Source organism: Falco rusticolus, chromosome 4 (genome assembly GCF_015220075.1).
Source record: "Falco rusticolus isolate bFalRus1 chromosome 4, bFalRus1.pri, whole genome shotgun sequence".
Lineage (NCBI taxonomy): Eukaryota > Metazoa > Chordata > Aves > Falconiformes > Falconidae > Falco > Falco rusticolus.
In genome coordinates this window covers 89,471,049-89,497,346 of record NC_051190.1, presented here as the reverse complement: position 1 = coordinate 89,497,346, position 26,298 = coordinate 89,471,049, and the positions used below count along the sequence as shown (strand labels likewise).

Genomic DNA, 26,298 nt, shown 5'->3' with positions numbered 1-26,298 from the left:
GGACCTATAGCACACATTCATGATAATGCAAAGACAACAAAAGCACATTTTTGTTAGTGCTGTTTTGATACTAAATTAATTATATGGAACACAACATGTTCTTCTCACACTTCATGAGGAAAGAGAAACACAAAGGTATTACAGCATTTCTACAAACTAGGCTACACATCTTTAGATATGAGCAACACTTCAAGTGTACACTAAAGCCATTAATCACATTAGTCCATTTTCTTTGCAACTCACCACTAAGAAAATACTAATGACATTTATGGGTTAATAATGGCTTGTGAATGAGCATAGACGTCCCCCTAGTGTATCTATATGGTCTCCGAAAAGCTTCAGTACTTCAATAAAGGAATAATAAAGGAAGGCAATGCTTTGTGAAAGCATGAAATATGCTTATTAATGAAACACACGCTATTAAGACTTTAAAAGATAGGAGGCAGAGAAATATCCTTGCTTCTGGCTCTTAAGTAAAACAGGCATTCTCAGAAACACAAGTGTTTCTTCTATGGAAAATAGGTGTGAGAAAAATAGGATGTTAATTCCTGTCACAGAAGCATCATCCAGAGGAAAAAATATAGAGTAAGATAACGAATTTACAGTAAAAATTAAAATCTTTGAAGAACTATTCTGTAACAATGAATGATCAAGTTGTTCATTTGTAGTTCAGTTTGCAATAGTGGCACTCCAAGTGTTGCAATGGGAAAGTATATCTAGTCAGTACTACGTCCAACTACCTCCTCCTCTCGATAATCATTAGTCAGCAGTGCCTGCGCATCTTGGCCAATGGACTGTGGACTGGAGTAGCTTTTTCTTCTGATTGAGCCTCGAGACTCATCAGTGATGCTCTGAATCTGAGACAAAAATGTTACCGAGGACAAAAAAACCACAACAGTCTACAGAAAAAAGCAGATGATCATATCATTCAAAATAAAAGTTGTCTTCATTTAAATACATGAGATTCGGTATCACAGCTTGTTATAAACTTGCTTTATTTTCACAAACGTCACTTGTTTATATATACTATGGGGTGCTGTTTTGGATGTTTAGCAGTTGGTTACTGCTTTTTACAGAGACTTGTGAAAACATGAGATGAATTTAATCCTTTAGTCTATATGGGAACTTCTAATATTCCCCTGTTTGTGAGGGTCACATCCCATCATATACATGATGATTCAGATGAATTTATTTTATTCTGTTACAATCAATAGCATAAAAAAAATTCAAGCAGATGAGAAAGCTGCTTTCCATCTCTAAGCACCAATTTATTTCCCAGTGATGTACAAAGTATAATTGTGCGCCTCGCCTACATGCACCCACATTTCTGCCAATCTTACCTAACAGCAGCACTGGTGCTGCGCAACCCAACATAAAACAGCGGTGGGATGGATGCTGCCTTCTCCCTGCACAACCCAGCACAAAAGAGCAGTGGGATGGGTGGCTGCCTTCCCACAGGTCCAACAATACCAGTGCCCAGCCCAACAGTTATTACTCAGGACTAGCCACAGAAGGAAGCCAATGAACACCAGGAAGGGCAGCAAGGAAGTGAACAAAGCTCTACGTTTTGTTTCTGCAGCTCTATTGTCAAAGTCAAATAAATAAATGTTTGGCAGTTGCACCCAAGTTGCTTCGCATGCATGTGTTATATTTACACTTGAATGGAAGCAAATCAACCAGCTTTCTCAAAAAAGGAAACAAAAATCTGTTGAGTTCTTTTGCCTCAGTTCCACAAGAAAAACCAGGCGCAAGATCAAATAAAGTTCCATTTTAAAAAACTGACAGAAAACGGGAGGGTAAGGGTGATTCCTCAGGGATAAGAGCATGCCTACAAGGGAAACAGCAAAAGAATGCTGTACAAAACCAAATTTTCCCCTTCAGGAAGGTCAGAGCCTGGTTTGAAGAGGTACAAGCATGAAAGTGAAGTTAAAAAAACTGATCTTCATGGTAACAAACACCATTCAAAGCTGGAATATCAGGTTTATATTTGAATGGCTGGAGACAGATAATGAGAATAAAAGCAATGCTGATTTGAACTAGCGATACTAATGAGAAAAATACTTTGGAGGTCATCATAAAACTGGAGGGGATGGCTTGGCTCATTTAAGAGAAGACGACCTGTCACACTGAGTGCATATATTCAACTTGCAGCTCCAGAGGAAGTGAAAGCATAGCTAGACATTTTCTGATGGAAGTATAAGATAACAAGGTAGATTAAGATACTGAAATCGTAAACAACAGATGGATATGGCATTTATTCTTGGACAAGGCAGGAAGTACGTACTAGATGTTCTTGAAATTAGCAAGGATTTTACTTAAGACCATGAAATAAATTCAGTGGTATTTTGAACATCTCAGGTTTTACCTTGCATGATACAAAGGAAAAAACTGAAGCTATAATGGTGATGGCTACGTTCAGGTAAGAGTGAGTAATTAAAAAAAAAACAACAAACAAGAAAACAAACGAAAACTATTAAAAAAAACAAAACCAGGGGTGGGGTAGGAAGAAATTAAAATTTGCAAGCAAACAGCACTCTGAAGCAGTGCAGATTTAGACCAACTCACAGAGCTGAGAAGAAATTATTCTGTCTCCACTACAATTTACATGCTATAGACTACAGAGCCTTAGGTCCTTGGGCTACTGGTAAAGCATTCATGAGAAAGTTAAATCCTTAAAAACCTGCCATAGATTAAGCCACACAAAATCCACTGGAAAAATACCAGTGTTCAATAACAAAATGTGGAAAAAACCTTAAAAACACTGAGTAAGGAGTACAGAAGAGCTTGTTTTACTGAAAAGGTGTTAGGCAGGCTCAGATCAAAAGAGAACTACTGTAACACACATTGGAAGAAAGGATTTACAGCAGCACAGTGCTGCAGCAATATAAGGCATCTTTAGGAGCTTTAAAAAAATCCTGCAAAACAGAAATAAGAATAAATAAGGAGAGATAAAAAAACCAAAAGCCTGCATGGACTTGTAGGATTAACACGAGAAAAATTTAGGCATAAAAAGTGTTACAATTATCAGTAGAGAAAAAAAGCCATAATAAAAAATTCTAGTTATTTTACAAATGACCAGTTAAACGTAGTAGAGATCTCTTACTTGGCATGGGAGGGAAATCACTGTAAGCGATAGCAAAGCCAAAGCATTCAGTATCTTTTACATCACTAAGAAGTGTTGATAATAACGGGACAGTTAACCAGGTAAATGAGGGGGTAGAAGCACAAGCCAAAAGAGAAACAAAAAAAAATTTTGAAGTTACAAATATTCATGAAAATACAGTTGCGTGAAGCTTGTCACTACAACGTGCAAAATACCACCAGGGACTAGTAAGGGTAGGGGAGCAGCGCACACAGCTTTCCCACTGGATAGCATAGCTTTATAGGTTAGTTGGCTCCAGAAACAATAATTAGTTGATACATAAACCATTCAGAATAACGCAGAAACTAAAAAACAGTTGTTGTGAATTGAATAAGAACAAGTCAAATCTCATCAGCCCAGCTGAGTAACCATCAACGTTAGCTACTGATGTATATCAGGTTTTGAAATGCTCTGGATATAGTCCACACTGATGCTCAAATGCTTTGCTAGTAAATACTTGCACTAATCTTAACAAGAACAGGAAAACTCTAAACACCTGTTCAAATAAAAAAGGATTTTCTTTTTCCCCCACATTATTATAACCTTGCACGTGAAACCTGCTGTAGAGAAACTAACACAGAATGCAGTTATAGAAGATTTTGACTAGTTAGAAAAAATTGATTAGAAGCCACAGACAAGAAACGCTACTTTCTGATTTTTCACAGAACATCTCTGCCAAGCCAAAGTTCCTACCTCTCTTTCCCTTTCATTCTTTGATAGCTGCATCTGCTTTAGCATCTGAGATCGCTGTTCCATCATAAGTGTCTTCTCATATGTGAACGCAGAAATATCATTTTCAAACTGCAAAAGACATTGGCATTAGAAATATCAGAAGAAAAGTACTACTCAGAAGAACAACATTGAGCTAGTGTACCACCTTCATTCCTGCATTCATTCAGTCTTGGACATATTTACAGCATTAGAGAAATCCCAAGCATATAACCCATGAATTCTGTCTGTCCTCATTCTTAAAATTCATCTCCAAACAGCAAATCTCATACAATGAACTATCCTACTATACCAACATCAATGTGATTTTTATCTTTATCTAAATGTGAGGTACTCGGGACCGACTTTCCATCGTTCTGTTCCGACTAAGCTGCAGAAGTGAGAAAGGGTTGAAAGCGCTTATTTAAAACGGGTCTGCATCGCTGCCTCCTGAGCATGTGTGCATACTTGTTTGCTCAAAAAATGTCTAGAGCCACAAAATAACACATTGCCCTTTCACCAGTGAGAAAGGTTCAGCAACAGGAGCATTTATGAAGAAACTCCAACATATATTCTCACATCAGCACTAAGCTAAAATAAAACATAAAAAACTATAGCAGTCATCTGTGCTGTCACTGACTCTTAACATGTCTCTGATCTTTTGGAAGAATCTCAGGGTTAAATATGACCTGCATAAGAATTCATTGTGCTTCCTATACTGTCTTCTGCTCAAAACCCAACCAAGGCTGAGCCTTTTTTTAATGGTACTCTGTCTTCTTTCACCTGCACATGCCACAGGATTTAGTCTTTTACATTCAGTACTCTAAGCAAACAAAAACAAAATTAAATGAAAGGATTTCTCTTACTTCCTAGTTCAAAATACTAACCAATTTTTTTGTAAGTAATTTTTTTCATAATTTAAATGATTCCATAAAGTTTGCTTTACGCCTGAATAGCATGATAAATCTTTTTGAGAGGTTGTGTTCATTCCAGGAACTGGTGGTAGGATTTTCTTTTGAACCAGCTGACTCACCTTCTTCAACACACTTCAAAATGAGTTTAAAAGGTGGTGGGTTTTTGGTTTTGCTTTGGCTGGGGGAGTTTCATGGGGTTTTTCTGTCTTACTTTGGACACTATGCTAGTCACCTTTGAGTCCTGAAGTTCTTCCTTAGCTGCCAAACAAAGCGGGTCTAGACAGAATATGGCTTTAGCCCTTTTCTTCAGCAGTTTATGACCAGTATTTAAAAAAGGAAAAAAATTACAAAATTAATTTTCTCAATAATTGACTTGGGAACTTGTAGCTATATGTTGCTATCTTGTTCTCCAGTGCCAAAGAAGTTGGCAACACCAAAAAACAACTGACATACTCTCATGGGGGCCTGGAGATTCCTTATTTTGGAGAGATAATCACACAGCAGCTGGAGACTGACTTGTTCATCCTTGCTCATGCTGGATGCCATGGCTTATTAGATTAAGCACATTCAGCCTTCCATTTCACTGCCTGCTAAAATTCCAAGTTTTTTCCTACCTGAATGAACTATCCCTATGGACTAGTCCTCGCAAATAAAGCAGGCATTAATACACCAAAATGGCTCAACTCTACTTGACAAAACTATTAAGCTCACTACCACATACACTAGCACTGTGACATCGTAAGATAACATTGCTTTAAAAAACTTCTTGTTCTTGGTGGGCCCGCAGTCTTTCCCTTTGCACGTTTGGGCTAACATCTCTTAGTTTCAAAAACGTTAAGTCCATTTTCCAAATTTAGTCTCAATTGCATCTAAAAAAACCCGAAAACCATGCAGTAACATACCATTTCAACAACTTCTACTTCAGCATTCAGTCTAAGATGATATAAGAACATCTGAAGGTCCTTCTTCATTTGAATGCTATTATCATCCATTTGAGCCACAGTAAAGATACGCATTTTGCATTTTCTCCAAACCTATCAAAAAGACACATTATAAAAATTTGTAACACAATTGATTGCTATCACCATGAGTAACTCCATCAAGGTGAAAGGGTGTTTCATTAGAAACTCATAGAAGTATTCATTGTTAGAAAATGAAATCCCAGGCGTTTTCTGTTGTCCTTGCCTTGTGCTGTCGAAGGAGAAAAGGCAGTAACATCAGCATACCGCCATCATGGACAATCCACCACACATCTATGTTTCCTTCAGTAAATCGTTCTTGATTTGTTGGAAATAAGTCAATGTTTTTAGCCACCAACAGTGCTTGCTGAGCTGCTGTTGTTTCTCGTACAGTGTCTGCAAGGGAAAGCAAGACATCTGATCAAGAACTTCTAGTTACCATTCACAGCTTTTCTTCTACATTCAAAAGCTTAAATCTTCCCAGATTCTGCTGAGGAAAAAGAGGAACATCTTTGCTTTAGTGACTGCCCTGCTTAGGAGAAGAACAAGAGAAGCTATGGCTGAAGAGACCCAGGGCTAAGAAAACCCACCCCACATGAAATACTCAATTGTCCACTGGATGTTCAGCATCACATTTCCTCCACATTGCAAATACAGTAGTTACATAGTGGTATTACAAATGCATAGGAGAAAGACTATAAACACATACCAACAAAATTTTTCCATGAGAAACGATTTTCTGTCTGCTTCCATGACTGTGGCCATGCCATCAGGACTGTGTTGTGCTTCATCCCTCCTAGACCCGCTGACTGAATCAAATAGGATATTCCATCTCTGAAATTAGGAGACACCACAATCTGGCAAAATCCTTTAGTCTTTTCTACTCCCATTAAGGATTTAACGTTCTGCAAATGGAAGAAGATCACACACAGGGAAATGCAGTCATCAGCACGGTAATAATCACTATGAGGAGTAACAGCACTAAGTAACAGCAAAACAGGAGCTACAATGTACAACCAACAAATCGGTAATTCCAAAAGAGCAAACATGATTCTACGACAACTAACACCCAAAACAACCACCTCCCCAAAAGACACCACACAGGTTTTTCATTACTTTAATTATTCAGTCTTTTATTTCTAAGGAAGAATGAACAAGATATGAGTTTAACCACATTGACAAAGATAGATAAAGTAACACTGCTTCAGGAAAAGTCAAAACTGCTGATTGACAAAACACCGTATGTTTGGAATGACAAGTCCTTTCTTTTGGAGTTGGAAGGGTTTGGAAAAATGGGATGCCAAGGACTTCAGCAGATGAGGCCACCAAAGCTCCTTAAACAAATTTGACATTAAGAGGCTGACATTGTATTTATCGGCTCCCAACATGGAAATATATACGTGCAGGAGACAATTGGAATAACTGGCTGAATAATGACAAGATAAACAGACTACATTTAATCTCCCACACCTCTTTAATTTCAACATGGCTCCCTTTCATTTAACAACAAACACACAGATGCATAATTTATTTATTGCATAAGTAATTTAGAAGTAGTATTCAAAATGGTACAAGGTCAGCTAGGGAACATCAGCTTTGGCATTTACTAGGTTTTGATGGCATGACTTTAAAAATCCCATCAGTATCAATGACTTGTGCAGGAGATCAGCATGGTTTCAGAAGGAAGAGCTAGCACATCAAAATTTGCAATTTTGGAAGCTCCAAAATTCCTATCAAAACCAACAGATTTGACCACAGAACACTTGGCACTGGCTCAGTGTGGCTTCACATCAGAAATTCTGTTCAGTAGAGAAAGAAAATCTTCAGAGAATTTGGTAGCAGAGCTAACAACTATGTGCAAACAATATCTGTGAGGGTGTATCAGTTTAATAAGATGCTTTTTTCTTGTAAAATACAGGAGAAAACTTCATTTCCTACAAATATTCTAGAAACATTTTCTAGTCCAGATTTTCCAAAACCAGCGAGGCCTCCAGATGCTCAAACCTCTAAAATTCATCTTCATTTCTACTTTAAAAGCAATAGTTGCCTCACTCTTAACACCAGGTCTGACTGCCTAGAGAACCTAGGAATTAGGTCTCCCTTAAATTCACTTCTGTTCCATCTCTGGAAAATATAGTTGACTTCAAGTTAAGCCAGCTGTAGGTAACATTTCATATTCTCATGGGTAAACAGTTTCTGTCCAAAGGTTTTCTTCATTTTATTTCAAGAGGCTTGGTTGTATTCTCTATCTTGTTTTCTACTCACACTTGCTGATAACAACAGCTTATTAACAATTACTTCCAAACACACCGTTGCTACACTTTTCCACCACGTTTTCAAACTAATTGGTCTCTTGGAGCCTTTTCATGTGCTATCAGCTAGGCCATCTGAATTCATACTTTGTTATTTCAAAAAACACTACGGACAGGTCTGAATACCAAAAGGGAGAAAAAAAGAAAAGCTGGCAGAAAAAGGGCAGTTAGCTTTGTTAAGTCCATTTCCATATTTCAAATGCTCACCTATTTTAGAGATATCAAATTTGAATAAATCACAGGTGTGTTTATATAGCTTTTAAGATTATTTGGATCAGAACAGTAGACATTTCAACTAATACTCTTTTCAATAACACTGAAGACATTAACCATTTTTGGACGATCTAGTGGCAATCAGAGACTACTTTTGGAGTAGGCTTTGTAGTATTTTCTAAAGGCATTAGATTTTTTAATGGTATTCAATAAACTACATGAAACATGATATATTCTAAAAATGTTTCCCCACTCTGTAAAATTTGGAGAGTTTGTGGAGGTAAGCAAATACAGTTACCTGTACCAAGTTACCCCAATAATGGATTAAACAAAGAAGCACACGATTTAAGACCAAATAAAAAGGTAAAACTTGCTTTGCATTAAAAGTGCAAGCTGTACAAACAACGGATCTTCAGCAGCTCAGTCTATTAACTTCTCTTTTTCCTTCACGGGACAATTTAAAATTAAGTTCAGGTATTTTCAAGGGCTTCCCACAAAAATGTCTATATATTTCCAATCAGGTAGCACAGCCAAATACTGACAAGTTGTCAGGGAAGGAGAGGGGCAAGGCAAGGGAAGAAACATTCAAATTAAGTTCACTTTTGTTTGTAGCACAGTTAGATGTCACCTTAAATTACATGGCAACTTACTATTTTTTCCTACCTCATCCTACCTTCTCTAGAGATACGGCAAAAATAGGAAAGAAAAGAAAATAGAAAGAAAGTAAAGGATCTCAAGAAGGATGTTGAGTTCTGGTGAAGACTGCTCCTAATCCTAGCTCTGCTACATATTTCTATATCAATGTAGAAAATAATACCCTGTATACATCCAGAGAATGAAATTATATCAAACACATCTGCATTTGTTAGATAAATGTTAATTTTTTTGCTAAATAAAACTGGTTTCTTTATAGGGTGACTTGCTAAAAATCTATTACTTTTTCCCCCCCCCCCCACGAACATGATCTGATTCTGAGCCAAGGGCTCTCAACATAAAAGAAAATAAAAAGCTAAGAAGTATCAGCCTTGTCTCATCCTATTGGGAAATTTTATAAAGTGTTTTGCTACACACACCAACCTGTTCTCTATATTTAATCATTGACTGTGCTGATAGAAAAAAATTGACATTTTATTCAATACTTTACAGCAGTCTGTTCTAATTCAAGATGAGTTATCCAGATCCAACATTTAAGTACTAGTTGAAGTTACAAGTGTTTATAAGCTTTTACACACCTCTTCAGCTTTCTGAGTTTCTGTACATTTATCCAAGAAGATTCCCTGAAGCACAGAGCCCACAATAGTCAGCCCTTTACCAGCCTTCAACTGAGAGGTGAAAGAAAGCAATCTAGGATGTTTCACCAACTGCTCGCTATCCAAGTTTAACAAGACCAAAAGTTGAGGTCTGCAAAAAACAAAAAATAATTTACAATTAATAAAATGCAGATTAAGTGGTTAATTCAATGGAAAACATTCAACTATGAAGCAATGAAGTCATCATTTAACAAAGCAACAACACATCAAATATAGAATATGTACCCACCATACCATCATTCTGAAAAGCTACCTTAAAGAATTGTTTTACCAAGAAAGTTACTGAATTAAAAAATTTTTGCCCTTCCAAGGTCCTCTTACTGCAACCTGCTGTTCGAAATAGTTTAACATTGAATGTATGCCAGATTGTTTATAGCTCCATCCAGTTGGATTTTTAAGATCTCCAGGGACAGAATTATCACCTCTAGATAATCTCTTCAATGCTTAATTACCATCATCTCAAAAGTGGTGGGATTTTTTTCTTTCTCCATTTTACCATGTTCTCTCAGTCTTTTACCATACACTGCTGTAAACAGTCCAACTCTATCTTCTCATTGACCTTTTAGGTATTGGATAATTACTAGTTAGTTATACCAGCTCTTAGGCTCCTCTTAAGGCTCCTCAAAGCTGAATAAGCACAGCTCCCTCAGCTTCTCCCCACAGGAGATATGCTCCTGTGGCCCAACCATCGTCTTGATGGTCCTCTGCAGAGCTCACTCCAGTTTATCAATGTCTTTCCTACACTAGGGTGCCTAAAACTCATGAAATATTCTAGATTGAGTCTAATGAGCGCTGAGCAAAGAGGAATATTATTTCCCAGTATATTTATTTCTCAATGGACTAGCTATATTCCTGTTGACGTAGCCCAACACACGTCACTGCCAAGGCACACTGCTGGCTTACCATCTACTGGGAACCACAGAGCCTATTCACCAGAGCAGGTTCCCAGCCTTGTACCATTGCACTGGACAAGCCTGTCCCAGGTACTGGACTTCCCACATATCCTTCTGGATTTTCATGATCTTGTCAACCCATTCCTCTACCTGCATAGGTCCTTCCAAAAGGACAGTCACAGCTTTAACCGTACTGACAGCGCTCCAAGTTCAGTTTCAACTGCACACTTGAGGATGCATTCTGTTGCCTTTAATCAATATCCAATCTGCTTACTTTCTCCAAACCAACATTTTATAATTTCCCTGTCATTACTACAAATTCAAAAGAATGACAAAGAGCTGGGAGCGTTACTTCCTCCTTCAAAACCAGCGTGGTTTAAGATACAAGAAGAAGGTCCAGTTCTAGGAAATACGTTGACACAACAGAAGGGTAACTCATCTGGAACCGAAGCAACATTAGACATTTCACAGGAAAGCTCTTTGTCAGATACTACATCGATGCCTCCGAGATGCCAGTTCAGACACAGGTAAAAGCACTGGCTCATGTTTTCCATAACTACCTATGTGCATCAGTCCCATTGACAAATGGTAAAATAATGCCATTATACTGACGGGCAACAGCACATGGTATGTGTATGCACCCAGGGGTACTATCACAGAGCAGCAATTACAATTAAAGTATCACATTTGGCAACAATCTCATTTTTGTGCATTCAACTGATCAGAGTTCTGATTTGAATTACACTTATCATAAGTGACAGTGTGCAAACATCCTTTCATTTTAAATACTAGGTAATTTTTTTGTGTTGGCTTTGAGAAAGTTGATACATTAACAAGTAAAAAGATTATATTGCAAAAATAGTTGTGGACATCTAACCCCATTACATATGAATGGACAGCCAACATAAGATTTTTGTTTTAATGATATCTAAGCAATTTAGAAAGTGCTACTATTAAATGAAGATATATAGATAGATATAGATATATATATATATAAAAGATTGCCACAAAAAATTAATTTAAACAAATAATGGATCCTCTGTAAACAATCTATTTCAGATGGAACATATATAAAAGCAAAAAACCCCAAACCACCCACTTATGGAATTGCAGCATTTCTCCTATAGAGATAGCGGGACTGATAACTGTTCCTCTGAAAATCTATAAATAATTAAACATTAATATTCTTCTGCACTTTGGAGAACTAAGTCAACACCACATGGATTTAAGTTCAAGCTAGTTTGCCCATATTCCCACCCAAGTTGATTACATGCTGACCATATGTCACATTCTACTGCAGTAAAATGCTACTAATGCAATGACATCATCACCATCCTCAAGTTAAAATACTATTTTAATGGTGAATTTCACTTTGGCCATTAGCTTTACCAGAAGTACTCCCAACAGATTTACATATTTCAAGACCTGTGTGACCCTGGAAGGAGTAGAACCTACCTCCAGTTCTTGGTGTGAGGAGGACCATCTTCAACACGAAGCAAAGCATAGCGAGCTGCATTCAGAGACAGCCCTCTGATTCCATCGCCCCATTCTTTTTCCGCTCTTCAGGGTGCAGAAGAAATTCAGTTAACACGGTCCCATTTATTTATACAAATAAAATAAATTTTGCTCACATAAGGGACAACGAACATAAAAATAAACGCTCTTATATGCATGAATGCATGAAAAAAAACCCTCATCTTGCAGATTTAAATCAAGAATGAAGATGAACCAAGATGAAACAGTCTCAGGTCCCATCAAGAGAACTATTTATTAAGTACTTAATAGTCATTATGGTCTATTTTGGTGGTACCTCAAAAGCTACTTAAGTTGCTTTTAAGCACTGGAATGAACAAGTGAGGGCTACTTAAAAGTAATAATTTTTAAAGCAGCAGAATGAGTGCTGTCTTTACATGGATTACTGTGTCCTATCTCCGCCCCCCAAACACCATTACCACAGCTTTCTCCAGTTCCTTTCCTTCCCAGCTTCTCTCCCGGGTGAGCCTAAAGCTTTATCTGCCCTCCCAACCACCTTCAATTTCCATACTTCTTCCACTCCTCTTTCTCCCAACACAAAGCTGTGCTATATACCAGGTGGCCAACCAAACAAGAACAAACTGTTAGGCTAACACATTATTTTCCTTTGTGGGGATTCTACTATGGCAAGGGGTCATCCCACTTGCCTGCCCCGCCTCCCTCTTTTTTTCCATTCATGCATGCTTACTGAACTTTTGTTACCTCTAGCCTTCTTTTGGAATTTATATGAAATAAGCCAAACTGAATTTAAAAGCTATTAAAGAACAATGTGGCAATTAAAATGTACCCTGACAGACAGCACAATCATGTAAGTTTCTTTTACTTAGTTATCCAAAAATTAAAACAGAAATAGGGGTTGTCTCCAGAGAACAGATTTTATAACATTTCAGGGTAAGTTTCTGCCCACTGCCAAATCAGCTCCTGCATTTGTAAAGGCAGGCAGAAAACTGCAAAAAAGAACTTGTTCTCCCGGGTAGACATGCTGGCTATGTGCCAACATTTGTAGAGCCTGTATATGAATTTAGATGTACATATAACTTCATGTATGTGCAATCCTACACACATACACACAAGCAGAACTTATCACCTGATCTTAATTCCTGGCTAAAACAGGCAAGTTAATTTCCTTGTAATTAACACAATAAATGGAACTGTTATAAACCAGGAAAGCATCTAATCTGGAAATGGAGATATTAAAAGATGGAGAACCCACAAGGTGGAGCAGTTTATACCAACTGATCCACTTAAGACCTGTGCTTAATCACTCATCAAAACAGCTGGCCTCGCTTCAATTTCCTTCTCCAAAGCCTTACTATTTTTCTTGACTGGAATCTTTCAGCATCTGGTATCTTTCCTTAGAAAGGGAAAGCACACACATTACTGATCATAACCACCTTTAGTGTTTGGATACCTTGTTTAGTTGTGGGGTGGTGGTGTTTTGTTTTTTAAATGAACTCCAGCATGCTCTTTAAGTCTCCTACTTGCACAGCATTTCTTACAGGTCTGACTTTGTATGTAGCCCTTGTCAAATGCATACAATACAAAAGTACGTTGCAGTTTAAAGATTACCTAAGCCTTCAGAAAATAAATAATTTTCAGTGGGTGCTCAGGATTGTTCAGTATGATTCATTCTAAAAAGTGCTTAAGTCCACACAAGAGTAGAGTTTTTGGGCTTTAGCACAAGTTAATTCTAAGGTAACAGGTTTTTAATAGTTGTTGCTTGATATTACAAGCTGATGTTCCTGAAGTACCATAACCTCTGCTGAGACGGAAGTTTCCCAGCTGTATTGGTTCTTGTTTTGATCAGTTCTGGCTGTCAAGAAGATTGGAACAGAGCTTCCAGACAAATTAGAACCTGAAAACTTACAGCCCTTAAGAGATGGGATCTTACCTTGTTTCAAGGAATACTCTCAATTCTATTACTTCAGTTTTATCTATGTTATACAAAAGTGCTTTTTGCTGAATGTTAAAGATATTATATATAGAATAAATAAGATATATGGTCTTACCCTCTATATTCTATGTATTTGTATATACATCCTGCGATTAGCATGGCAATCAAAGCATAGTACCAAGAGCAAATGAACATCAAGGCAAGACATAAACTCATCCCCAGGAATGAGAGAGTCCTAAAAGAAACCATTTTTTTCCATTTTTTTAAATAGGCATGCGAATGTTCTACAAAGTCAATTTCTTATTTAAGTTAACTCCCAGAAAGGCCTTTCTTCCTCAAAGGCCACTTCATAGCTACTATATAAATAAAAATACATTGTCCCAATTTTAATTTACAAGAAAATTACATTCTCAAACTTTGTGTAACATAAATAATACAGTTGAACTAGATATAACAATAGATGTACTGCACTTGTCAGTTCTGAAACTCTATCAGCACCTCCAAGTAAGATCAGTTTCAAAACACACTGCTATCACTTAAGAGTCGATTTGAATTTAAGCTAAAAAAAAAATAAATTCTTAAACAATAGTAAACAACATTATGTTACTTCCAGCAAAAATAGTTGATTACGTAATTAAACTTGACTCATTCTCCACTTCCACTGTGGCCCATCTCTTCAGAAAGAACACAGGACAGTAGAAGATAACACAGAAAACAATCTTTCAAAGACTATAAAGAAAGAATAATTGTGAGCTGAAAAAATTACAGAAGCATTATCAGATTAAAGTTTATGTGCCTGGTTTGCCTATGCTATTGTTCAAGATAGATGTAAGTCAGCTCAGAACCAGACAGTTTTGTGAATAGTTTTTGTCACATGTAACACCCCAAATGTCTTTTCACCCCATTTCCAAATCAGAGCTAGCTGCCATTGTATTGACAGAGTGTTGGCAGACCCAGCTTTTGACTGGTACCTTGAGTTTGTGTACCATGCCAAGTATTGAGTCCAAACACGTCCAGTTTTAAACCGAAGAAATGCCTTCTACCATTTCTGAGGACATCATTCTAAATGTCTAAAAGAACAGCAGCTGCTCTTTCATGCTTGAACTAGCCAACCTAAGACTCCCACTCAAAAAATAAAGTCCCATCCCAATTCTGGCCAAGCATTCTGACACCTGCTTTGGCAAGAAGCGACTACACAGTCACACACTGAGTCATCCGTTGGCTCACTGATCAATCTGGGGAAAAAAAATAAGCTAAAAAAGAATTGTTGCCTAACGGTTACAAACTCTGCTGCTGCCATACCACAACCCTTTGCTTTTTCTTCCTCATCACGGTCCATCCCGTATATCTTGCTACCTCCATTTTATCCACCTGCCTTAAGTTTTAAGCTACTTTGTGGAAGTACAGTAGGAGGTACAATCAGACTGCTCAGGAGAGGTGGAACAAAAAAACCCTACCAAACAAACAAAAAAACCCAACCAAACAAAAAAACCCACCAAAAGACAGCAGTCCCCCATTTTCCTTCCTGCTGTTGCAAACACTACTAGGTGTTTGCAGTGATAGATTGGGAGACAGGCTCTGAGGTATTTGAAGGTTTATGTGCCAAAATACTAAGTGCCTACCGAGCAGATTCAAAAAGATCTTTTAGGGCTAAACTAGTGACATTTCATTTTCACTCAATTCTTTAAAAGAAAAAAATAATAAGCGACTTACATCCTAGCGTTAGGCCATCTTACCTCCTAAAGGCTCTAGTCTTCAAGGCATTTCAGCACTAATATCTCTCAACAGAATTAGCGTTAATTAAACAAACATAAGTAATTTTTAACATTTGGTAAAAATTAAAGTTTCCCAATCTTAGTTTGAAATGTTTGAACGCTTAAAAAAAAAACTAATTAAAAACACCCCCCACACATTTTTTGTATATTTGATCTTTAACGACTGTCAAGTATCCACTTGTCTACTTCAGTTATCAAATGCAATGTCCAAAGCATGATATATTTTGAAAACAGTGATCGTATCATTAAAGAGCCAAATGATGTATATAAATAAGATTTTTCTTCTGTACAAGTTTTAGTTATGCAGTAAGATCTACAAAACCAAAATGAAAATCACATGAACCTTCCTGAACATTTTCACCAGTTCTCCTTATCAATATATAAAAGACAGATTATACGTTTTTTCATCTTCATTCTCATCTATTCAGAAGAACTTGGCTTATAAGCCATACTAAATGTCATCCTCTAGCCCCTTCCCAAACCCACCACGTTTTTGTGATCACAGCTATTCCTAGCCCTATTCCAAGCACATGAAAAAAACCATTGCTGTTATGAGTATTCAGTGAATGAATCACCTTATTTAAATCAGAAAAGAGAGATTTTTCTTGCAATAATAAAACATCAACAATTTAGGGCTGCATAATTAGTTTTAACTCTTCTGAATGAAGGAGTATTCCCTACCAGTGGTAATACTTGAAACGAGGTCTCCAGTTGGGAGTCCGTAAAAGCGTCTGAACTGCACAAGCCAGATTTACAAACATATAGCACATAAGGAAAAACCTGTTAATAGAGGAAAAAAGAACACTAAGAACACTTTCCAATAGGAAATTAACTAGCAGATTTGCAATAAAAGGCTGAACACAATTCAAAAAAGGGGAGGAACTTGCACACTGCGTTCACAGTGGCCAACAGAACACAAGACATAGACAAAATTAATACTTGTAGAATATTAGGCCTCAAATATGGCATTAGCATAATACAAAGCCTCAAAGATTTCACAGAAAACATAGCAAACAACTGACAATCACAGTGTACTGGTTTTGACTGGGATAGAGTTAGTTGTCTTCATATTAGCTTATATGGTGCTACGTTCTGGATTTGCAACCAACCCCGTGCTGTTAACACAGGGATGTTGTAGCTCTCGTTGAGCAGTTCTCACGCAGCACCAAGGCCACCTCTGTTTTTCCAGCTGCCCTGCCAGCACATAGTCTTGGGGAGAGGACACAGCTGATCAAAGGGATATTCAACACTGCCTGACATCATGCTCAGCAGTAAGAGCTCGGGGAAATGAGGAAGAAGGGGGGACATTTGTAATAGTGTTTGTTTTCCCAAGTAAGAGTTACACATGGTGAAGCCCTACTTTCCTGGAAATGGCTAAGCACCTGCGTATTGATAGTGAACAAATCCTTTATTTTTTCTTTGCTTGTGTGCAGAGCTTCTGCCTTACCTATTAAAATGTCTTTACCTCAACTCCTGAGTTCTCCCACTTTGGCACTTTGGATTCTCACCCCATTGCCCTGTGGCAGGGGGGAGTGAGAGATGTGTGGGGCTGAGCTGCCTATCAGGGTCAACCCGTACCACACGGGACAAACTTGCAAGACAAAGTCAATAAAATAAAGTTCAGTTCATACCCTAAAACAATACATTGTTTTGTGTGTCTCTATTAGATGGCACCTGCTAAGATAGCAGGAATTTTTATTTTAAAATCCAGGTTTTTACAAGTTGAACATATTTTTACTAGCATTTGAGAACTCTGTCATGGAAAGAGTTTTTTGTGCCTAGAAATTGGTTCCAGCCAAAACATTTTGTTGTTTCATGTTAGCTCCAGGATCGAATGAATATAACTTGTTAGAAAACAAAATCTAGCATTTATTATTTAAAAAAGAGAAATAATTAGTTACTTTAAAAATAAAATACTAAAGAACAAAACCCACCACATTCACACTTACATAGAAAGAATTGGTGCTACACTGTCCAATGAGGCTATCAAAATTCCTATTTCACAAATACCAGCAGTGAGAAGCAGAGCCCAAGTTGGTTCTCCATTTGCTTTTCCATGACCAAATACCTAGTTAATTCATGTAAACAGTAAGAATAAGGAAAACTGTTCAATACACAGTTATGAAATGTGATGCAGATCGCAAACAAACTCTTAACTGGAAAGAACAATCATTCGTTACAAAGGATAATGAAGTAAACTATAGTACAAAAAGCACAAAACTGCAAAACCACACATTTCCAATATGAAAAATACTTGATAAACCAAGCATAAAGTTAAAGCTCTATTGAAGCTGCTGTTGAAATAATCCTAAGTAACTTGAAATCCACATGCATCAGAGACTTATGCTTAGTCTATAAAAAGCTAATGTAGTTGAAGGTAGTACTTTTTGCAACATAAAACAGGCTTCAACTCAGTATTTACAAACACAAATATTGATCTTTGAAAAGGACTTCAGTAAGCCCATGATCCTGCACAGAGCCCACCCAAAAAATCATTTTGCATGTGATAACTTCCTTTGGGGAGAATTCTACCCAGCTATACTGGTGATAGATGGCACAATGCCTCACCTGAAGTTCCAGCTGCATTTACTCTCCTCCATACAATTATAAAGACTAAACCCTCACTCCCATTTTCCATAATGGCTTCGTTTCGAAACGCTTGCATTCTTCACCTCACTCACTTTCCATACTGTGTTCTTCCCTTAGCTTTCTGCTATCCACCAATCTTCCTTTCAATGCATTAAAATGCCGTATTTTCTGCTCCTGTTTCATCTTTTGTTTTTTTTTCTTAAACATGTCATACTTTTGCACCTATATTAATCTCCTTGCATTCATTTTCTTAACTGACCATGCAGCAGCTATATCACTCCAAAACTGCAAGCACTTTTCAAGTCTCAAATCTTTCTTCAAACATCCTGCTTATCCTGGATTCCCTGTCACTCACTTCCCAAACTATGTAAATTTTTTTCTTCCAATTCTTCACTCCTTTTAGATCTAACCCCGATAAGACAGAATCATACTGTCACCCTTTAACCAAATACCAAATTTTTACTTCAAAAGTGAAATTTTTTGTTTCTCTCTCAACACAACCCAGCATTTACAATTTATTGCATTACAGTCCCTTCCCACTCACAAGTCAAACTCCATCATGATTCTGTCCCCCCACCCCAGGACACTTAGTGTATTCCAGTTACAGATACATCTTGCAAGTCAGAGAACATGCCACTGCTCTCAACTGTGAAACAAAGCATCATCATGTTTAATATTCTGGCACATCCTCAACATCTTTTCCACCCCTGGTAGAAAAGGTGCTCTTAAACCAAGGGAACAGTGATAGAACTTTCTCAATGAACAAGCTGCCAATACCGTACGTGCAGAGCAGCCCCAGCCAGTCAAGCTGAGGATGCAGCAGTTGCATTTCCCACTAGCAGTAGCACTGCTACAGTGCTGCTCGCAGAACATTCAGGCAGCAGAGAGGCTACAGAAGCAGCAGCTGCTGTCTTTTTGTCTACTTCTAGATTCACTAACCCTCCTGGGCTCCTGTAGCCATACTAGCATGTTTCCAGTGACCATTCTGCCCTCCAGCCCAAGACTGGAAAAAGACCTAAGAGAAAATACCAAGGATACAGCCCTACCGAGACTAGGCACTAGCAGAAAGACCAGGGAAGCAGTGGCATGGAACCAAGTGATTAAAGACCGAGGAGAAAAGCTGGCAACAGCAGTATGATCTGCCTTTAGAAAAACCAACAAAAAATCCACCACACACAAAAGACAACCCCTCTGCAAAGCATTACCTCTTCCATTTTGCTTTGCTTCTCGACTTTTCCAACCATCTCCTCTAACCCATTCCCTATGTACTCCTTCCCCCTCTTCACAAGTCCCCTCTCATCATTTTCCCATTCCCACATATTCTGCACATACCCCTTCCCTGATGCTTCCCCCCAACCCCACTCAAATTCTCCAGCTAATCCAGCATTCCTAATAGTCCAAGGCACGTCCTCGCTGAGGAATCTTCTCCTCAAGTCACACATCAATGTGCTGATTCATTGTAGGCAACTCAGGAATCAAACCAAGCTGCTGCTATTCCATAGCTAGCCCTCACTGGAGACAGATTATAGGTATCTCTGAATGGAGTCTTAAGCTACGCACCAAGTAATAGCCCATTTTAACATAACATACTACACCGACCTCAGATGTCAGACTGTGACCTAGAGCACACTTCTGATCAAGCCTCTAGAGGTAAGTGTGGTGAAGTAGGGAATACTTATAGGTTTGGTCACATAACTTAGGTATCAAAATAATGATATAAACCTCCCAAAGAGATACACAAAAACAAAGCAGTACTCCAAATCCTCCTCAGGACTCTCTCCACACAGAACACACTATTCTCCTAAATTCAGTCCTAGCTACCTTCAGTGTCAATTTCTTTCTGTGTGCCAAATTTGACAACGGTCCCCTAACTCTGTTCCCAAAATACTCATAGTTACTCAGACATAATCCTTTTCTTTGCATTTGAATCTGTTCTTGGCAGGTTATCGCTGTGCTGTGCAACTGTTGGCTATTCTTGGCAGTTTGAGATAAGCTTTCAAATGCCAAACTTCAGCACTGAAACCACAGTGTTGTTTAGACATTATCAACTTTTGGAATTTTTTTTTTTTTTTTTTACTCAAGTCTAGTTGTCTAGTTTTTGCAGATGCAGCCCAGAAATTGTGTTAAATAACTTCCAACAAGACTCCTCTTGTCATCTTTGTTTGCTAGCTCCCTTAATTTTTTCTCAAAGGAACTATTTTTAAAACATGCACAGGGATGTCAGAACAATCTTAATGTTCAGAGTCACGGGACAGAACGCTATTGTTACACCTTTGTTGACTTCATTTAGCTTACAAAAATGAGTAAGAATTAGAATTGTATCTCTACGATATGAGTTCCATAGTGAGATTAAATCAACTTTGCTCACAAATACAAGTTGTAAACACAGCCTGGAGTCAAGAAGTTCAGTAGTTAGTTGCTTCTTACTTCATTCATTTCCATTTATAGAAGACTTATATTCTCAGCTTTGAGCCACTACCTTCTACGTGCAAGAACAAAAATAATTAAATTGCATTGCACAGAAATAACCACATTCCAATTCTGTCCTACAATAGCTTGATCTATTATTATACACAATTAGAACTGAGCTCCAAATCTTTTCCCCACAGTTCAACAGGAATAGCAGAAACAATGCCTCATTGTGTTTGTCAAAACATAAGCCATATTTGAAGCACAGTAAAGAAAAAAAATAATTCTTACTTGAATAAATGGTACAATGCCATCTCTTGCAATGGCCTGCAACAGACGGGGTGCACCAGTGAGACTCTGGAGACCAGCACCACACGTTGAAAAGAATGAACCAATTACAATAACCCATGGAGACGGCCAAGCCAATGTACCGACCACTAGATTTCCATTAACTGCTTCTCCAAACCTTAGGGAAGAGGGAGGAATAAAAAAAAAAAAAAAAAAAAAGAAATCAGTAAGCATTAAAATGACTTTTAATATAGCTTCAACACCCACATTTCCATTTTTTTTTGAACAGCAGCACTTTTCAAGAATAAACACCATGTCACAGTATGCATTAGAGGGCTTCCCAACCAATTTCTATTTATTGTGCTGTTTTAAAGTAAACATGCTATAATTGATTCATTATAAGTACTGCTTCTAAGTAGACACATAACAGTTTACAGGTATCTTGGCAAACTTTACAGAACTAACAGCAATATCAAAAGTATTTACACATGCATCCTTTAAATCCTTGTGACTGCAGAAGTCTGTTCTACAAGTAATACAGGTATACCCTGGGGCATAAGCAGGAGACTGGCAAATCAGAGTATTAGCCTTTCCTTTTGTAAAGGAGAAACTGCTAGACACAACCACCTCAGGTTATCCACTTGCCTTCTGACTGTCAAGCTACGTGATGCACTGTTTTATGACTATGGCAAAAAGCAGATGGAAGTCAGGAAAAGGTGCTTTAATTACAGTCTTGAATGTCCCATCCAATGACACTGCCTTTTTTTTTTTTTTTTTTTTTGGTAATTAACTTCATGCTCATGTATGGACATCTTGGGTAAACTATGAAAAGGTTCTCCCCTCCGCTCTGCCTTCCCCTCAAACTGATGTTTATTTTAAAAGCGGGTAATCTTCCTGCAGTTCATCTTAGTTTTATTAGTAAGCAGCCAAAAATCTATTTTAAGACTATCTACACTGTGATAGCATAGATCCCCCCTGCCTCTCCCCCTGCAGTGTTTTCAGTTTCTTCAAAATAAATCCCAGAGAAAATAGAAGGTTACAGACTAAGAAAAGTTGCATGTGTTATGACTGTTCAGATCTGCTCTTAAGCAGGGTCAAGAAATTTAAAAATCAGGTTAATATAATAAGCCAGTGTTCAAATTTTTGCATATGCCCAAGCTTGGATGCATGACTACATGCTGTTCTCAACAAACAGAAAAAGAGCAAACCAAACTCTTTGGAAATGTAGGGGAAAAAACATACTATGCTTCTATGACGACACTTATACAGCTGCACATTGATTCTTAATTAATTAAAATTATAATGTCTGTGTTTTAATTAAACAGAGGGTAGGACCAACTTGAAAAGATGAAAGACAGAAAGATGTACAACCTACTTTTTCCCATGGCAGAGGTGACAATCCATAATGAGAAGAAAAAACCTAAACCCTCTGGTCTTCAAATCAGACCAAGATAGATACATTTTACTTGTTTGCCTGAAATCCAACCTAACAGAACTGGCAGAAGTAGAAAGGGAAGAACACTGATTCAATGCTCTTGCTCCACTGCATCCTGCTCTACTGACAGATCACCTGCACTCAGAGCATGCAAAATTCCACTCCCACCCCTCCCCAGTAAATTTCAAATATGTTACATTGGAAAATGTGAGTTAATGAGGTATTGGTTCTGAATTAATTTACAATTTATAATTCATTTATTATTTTATAAGCATCAGTTTGATTTGGTTTGTGCATTTACTTTGAAGAAAAGGAAATCTGAGATTTTCCCATATGCAGCAATACCATTTTAAAGTAAAAATTATTCCCCGCTGCTTCTTGTATTAGCTTTAATCAGAATCCAGCTTTTAACTTATGGTTTTCCTTCTAGAGTAAAAGACTGTGTTTTCAAATAAGTTGTCTCAACATCACCTCCATCACTTTTCAAACAATACTACAATGCCACTGCTTTATCACCAAGAGCAAACTGGGCCTCAGTAGAAAAGAGAACCTGATACCAGCAGGGAAACAAACGTGAAACCTGCCAACAGCTTCATCTTGTCAACTCAGCTTCTCCCAAGGTGGTAATTTATCAAGATCAGGAAATTCTGTTCATGCTTATCTCCCATTACATTTATTCCCATCATGCTTCATATTGCACCTCAAATATCCACAAATATTACATGGGTGAAAACTGACATGACTCCTGATCTACAACTGAAACTTTACAACGAAGTCATAAATCCAGTGGAAATCTTAGTCCTGATGATGCATTGCAGTCTCTCTCATGAACTTTCCTTGTCATGTAAGTGTCAATCTGTTTCTGTTTTTGTTCCTCAGTAGTATATTACTTCTACCAAGTAATGCCACTCCCCTTACCCCCATCCATCAGCTCCACAAGTAGTAACTATGATTTCCTTTCTTAAGCATGTTTTATTACAGCCAGTTCCACTTCAAACATTTATCTTAGATTCTGTTTCTACTTCTTGAAGGGATACAGCCTAATAACCTGACCATTTTTGTAGTCATCTCAGTTTCACAAATAGATTTTCCTAAAAAATAGGTTTTAACCTAAGGGAAAGAAAAATGTTTCACAGATATTTCCTTGAAGAGCCATTAATAAAAGTCCTATTAACATAAACATTTTCCTGTAAAATTAGAAGCTGAATACAACTTACTTATCTCTTAGTATCACACCTTCTATACAGGCACCAAACAACACTATACAGGAGAGATCTATTACTGAGACTGAAGGAAGATTACACTATAATCATATACATAGAGAGTGAAAACATTCAATTTTTCACCTAGGGATGAAAGTGTCCATGACAAACGTTTTTTTTTTTTTTTAGTGTGTGTGGTTGTCATTTTGTTTGTTCTGTGGTTTGTTTTTTTTAAAACTTCCCTGCTGCAATTTTTTTAGTTTATGTTCTCTACAACTGCATTTGATATACAATTGATTTGTTAAGTATTGGAAGCAGCCGGTTCATGCATCATGCAACAGAACAGATACTTCTCTCGTACAAATAAGCATTTGTGTTTTCTAGGTATTGAATGACCAACAATTTCTATTGCTGGTAGTTTTAAGTTTTTTCAGTGGTTATGCTGAGCATAACAACAAAGCAATCTTCCAGCTGATGCATGAAGCTAAAAACAGCTACATCCCATCACTAAAAACATCAACTATATCTTGGAATTTGAAGCACTGCTGGAATATAAAATGTATATATAAATATTTATATATAAAAATAAAATCAGATTTTAAACACTATTTATAAGTATTATTTGTATTTTAGACAAATACAAAATATTTATTTTCAGTTTAGATTCCATTCATTTTATATTCCGGTAACTAATGACATCTCAATGAAAAAACTATGCTATTATACCTACAGAATGCACACTAGGGAAAAAAACCAAAGGAGTCACAGCATAAAGGATACAAATAAAAGACGTCGTTGAAATAGCCAAAATTGTTCCAGTAGGAATAGATTTCTGAGCATCCTTAAGATCTCCAGATCTGTTTGAACCTGCCATAATACCTTAAAAAGAGATTAAATTTATATGTCAAAACCAATTAAAACTAACTCCTTGTAAATAACAAATTTTAATGTTCCTATTCTATTAAAGTGTGATTTAACATCATTATCAATGCAGGCTACAGAAATGTATTATAACCCCGCAAAAATCCTCAATCTATACTTTCATTCATAACTACATTCAGAAATCTGTGTTACCATCCTTTGTTGACTGAACAAATTCCAGAAACTCGGGAAAGAGACAGATAAAAAAAAAATATTTCTCAAGTATAACTTCAGAATTGTTTTTGAAATGGGGAAATACACAGAAATAGCAAAATGTTGGGGATGGATGTTACAAACTAATGGGGATTTAGCAATTTTAGCCAGCGTGACCAAATGCACTAACTTTCTATTAAATAGACAGTAGATAATAAGATATGCAAACAAATCAATAAACTAAATAATAGAGAATAATAATAAAAAAAGAGTAGGCAGGAAATACAAGAAGAATGATTAGGAAATCACATGTACACATCCCTGGTTTAATTTAACAGGAGAACAAAAATATTTTCTAGCACATACTGTGACAGGAAGGACAAAAAAAAATAATTAAAAAATCATACAGTAACTTATTCTGCCATCTTTCCTAGAATTGCCCTGACCACTGTTGGAGGCAAAAACATGGAAGTTAATGTCAAGACATTCCAGTGCAAAAGCATGGGCAAACTCCACACAATGCAAGAAACCCTAACCACAGGCTCTGATACGATGAGACGTTGATAAAAAGAGCCTGAAGTAGAGAAATGGGAACAGCAGGGGACAAGAATGCAAAGGAACACCCCAGCCCGGTATCCTACTAGTAAACAACTTCTGACCCGATTTCTGTTGTGTTACTTGATATTGCAATTACTGAGCCGGGAACTTATGAAGGAAAATCTCTCTGGATATTTCAGTCAAATGTGACCTGAGGAAAGCTACGTACATCTAACCTAACCTTTAAGCTTGAACCAAAAGTCTCGACTAGTTACTGTTGCAAAAAATATTGGACATTTAAACAAATCACAGGCAGTTCACAGCTTGAATACCTGAAAACATTACCTTAATACTAAACTGTTCTCTCATGCATTTGAAGATTAAAACATTATAAAGTTATGCATCTTAATTTGAATAAGCATTTAATAACACGTGGAGCTTTTGTTTTCTTTCCAGAAAACAAAATAGCACTTAAAATTATTCCCTGTTTAAGTCTTATAACCCCCTAAAATAACCAACCACCGGCTATGTCTGTAGCACCAGAATTTTTCAGGTATATAAACCCTGGGACAACACTAGCAGTATCATTGTCAGCAACGAACATTCACACACACGCACACAATCTTTTTTTCAGCTGTAACTACACATACTCAGTCACGAAAAATAGCTGTATCTACCTGTCACAGATGGGAAATAAATCCCCACAAGCATTGTGAAGTAGGTCATGATGTCTGTAAAAACATAAGGGAGACCACTCATTTTTGTCTCTTCTGATCCAGCAACTGATGGCTGATCTTTTTTCTCAACTATTGATCCTTTTTCTGAATAGCTACTCCACAGATTATCTACAAGGGGAGAAAAAACAAGTGCCAGTGTCATTCTCCATTTCAGGATACTTAAGTAGTGGGAACGCAATAATCTTATGAATCAGATGGCTTCTCTTACACAAAAATCATGACAATTCCCAACGTTTCCTTATAAAGCCAATAATGCAGCAGCAATATGATCAATACCAATTGTAACTGGTGGGCATTACCACTGTATGCCAGTGGAAGTGCAGCAGCATATGGTATGCATCATGCAAGGTTTTCTCTTTTATTAAAGAAAAAAT

At 37.3% G+C, this 26,298-nt stretch overlaps 1 protein-coding gene across 8 annotated transcripts in view; it reads right to left on the bottom strand.

Annotated features, from left to right (window-relative positions):
- LOC119145980 (solute carrier family 12 member 7-like) overlaps positions 1-26,298 on the bottom strand; it is a 77,490-nt gene that overhangs the window by 7,356 nt on the left and 43,836 nt on the right. For 6 of the 8 annotated variants that reach the window (XM_037382887.1, XM_037382880.1, XM_037382881.1 and 3 more), the window contains 14 exons: positions 25,865-26,032; positions 24,357-24,455; positions 23,592-23,649; positions 20,943-21,117; positions 17,603-17,721; positions 16,335-16,433; positions 13,994-14,113; positions 11,907-12,011; positions 9,481-9,649; positions 6,433-6,628; positions 5,950-6,119; positions 5,667-5,798; positions 3,836-3,943; positions 741-857 (listed from right to left, as the gene is read on the bottom strand). In XM_037382887.1, the coding sequence (XP_037238784.1) occupies positions 741-857; positions 3,836-3,943; positions 5,667-5,798; positions 5,950-6,119; positions 6,433-6,628; positions 9,481-9,649; positions 11,907-12,011; positions 13,994-14,113; positions 16,335-16,433; positions 17,603-17,721; positions 20,943-21,117; positions 23,592-23,649; positions 24,357-24,455; positions 25,865-26,032 (1,835 nt within the window). The remainder of the gene's footprint in view (positions 1-740; positions 858-3,835; positions 3,944-5,666; positions 5,799-5,949; positions 6,120-6,432; positions 6,629-9,480; positions 9,650-11,906; positions 12,012-13,993; positions 14,114-16,334; positions 16,434-17,602; positions 17,722-20,942; positions 21,118-23,591; positions 23,650-24,356; positions 24,456-25,864; positions 26,033-26,298) is intronic. The other 2 variants (XM_037382884.1, XM_037382885.1) reach the window with 1 other exon arrangement.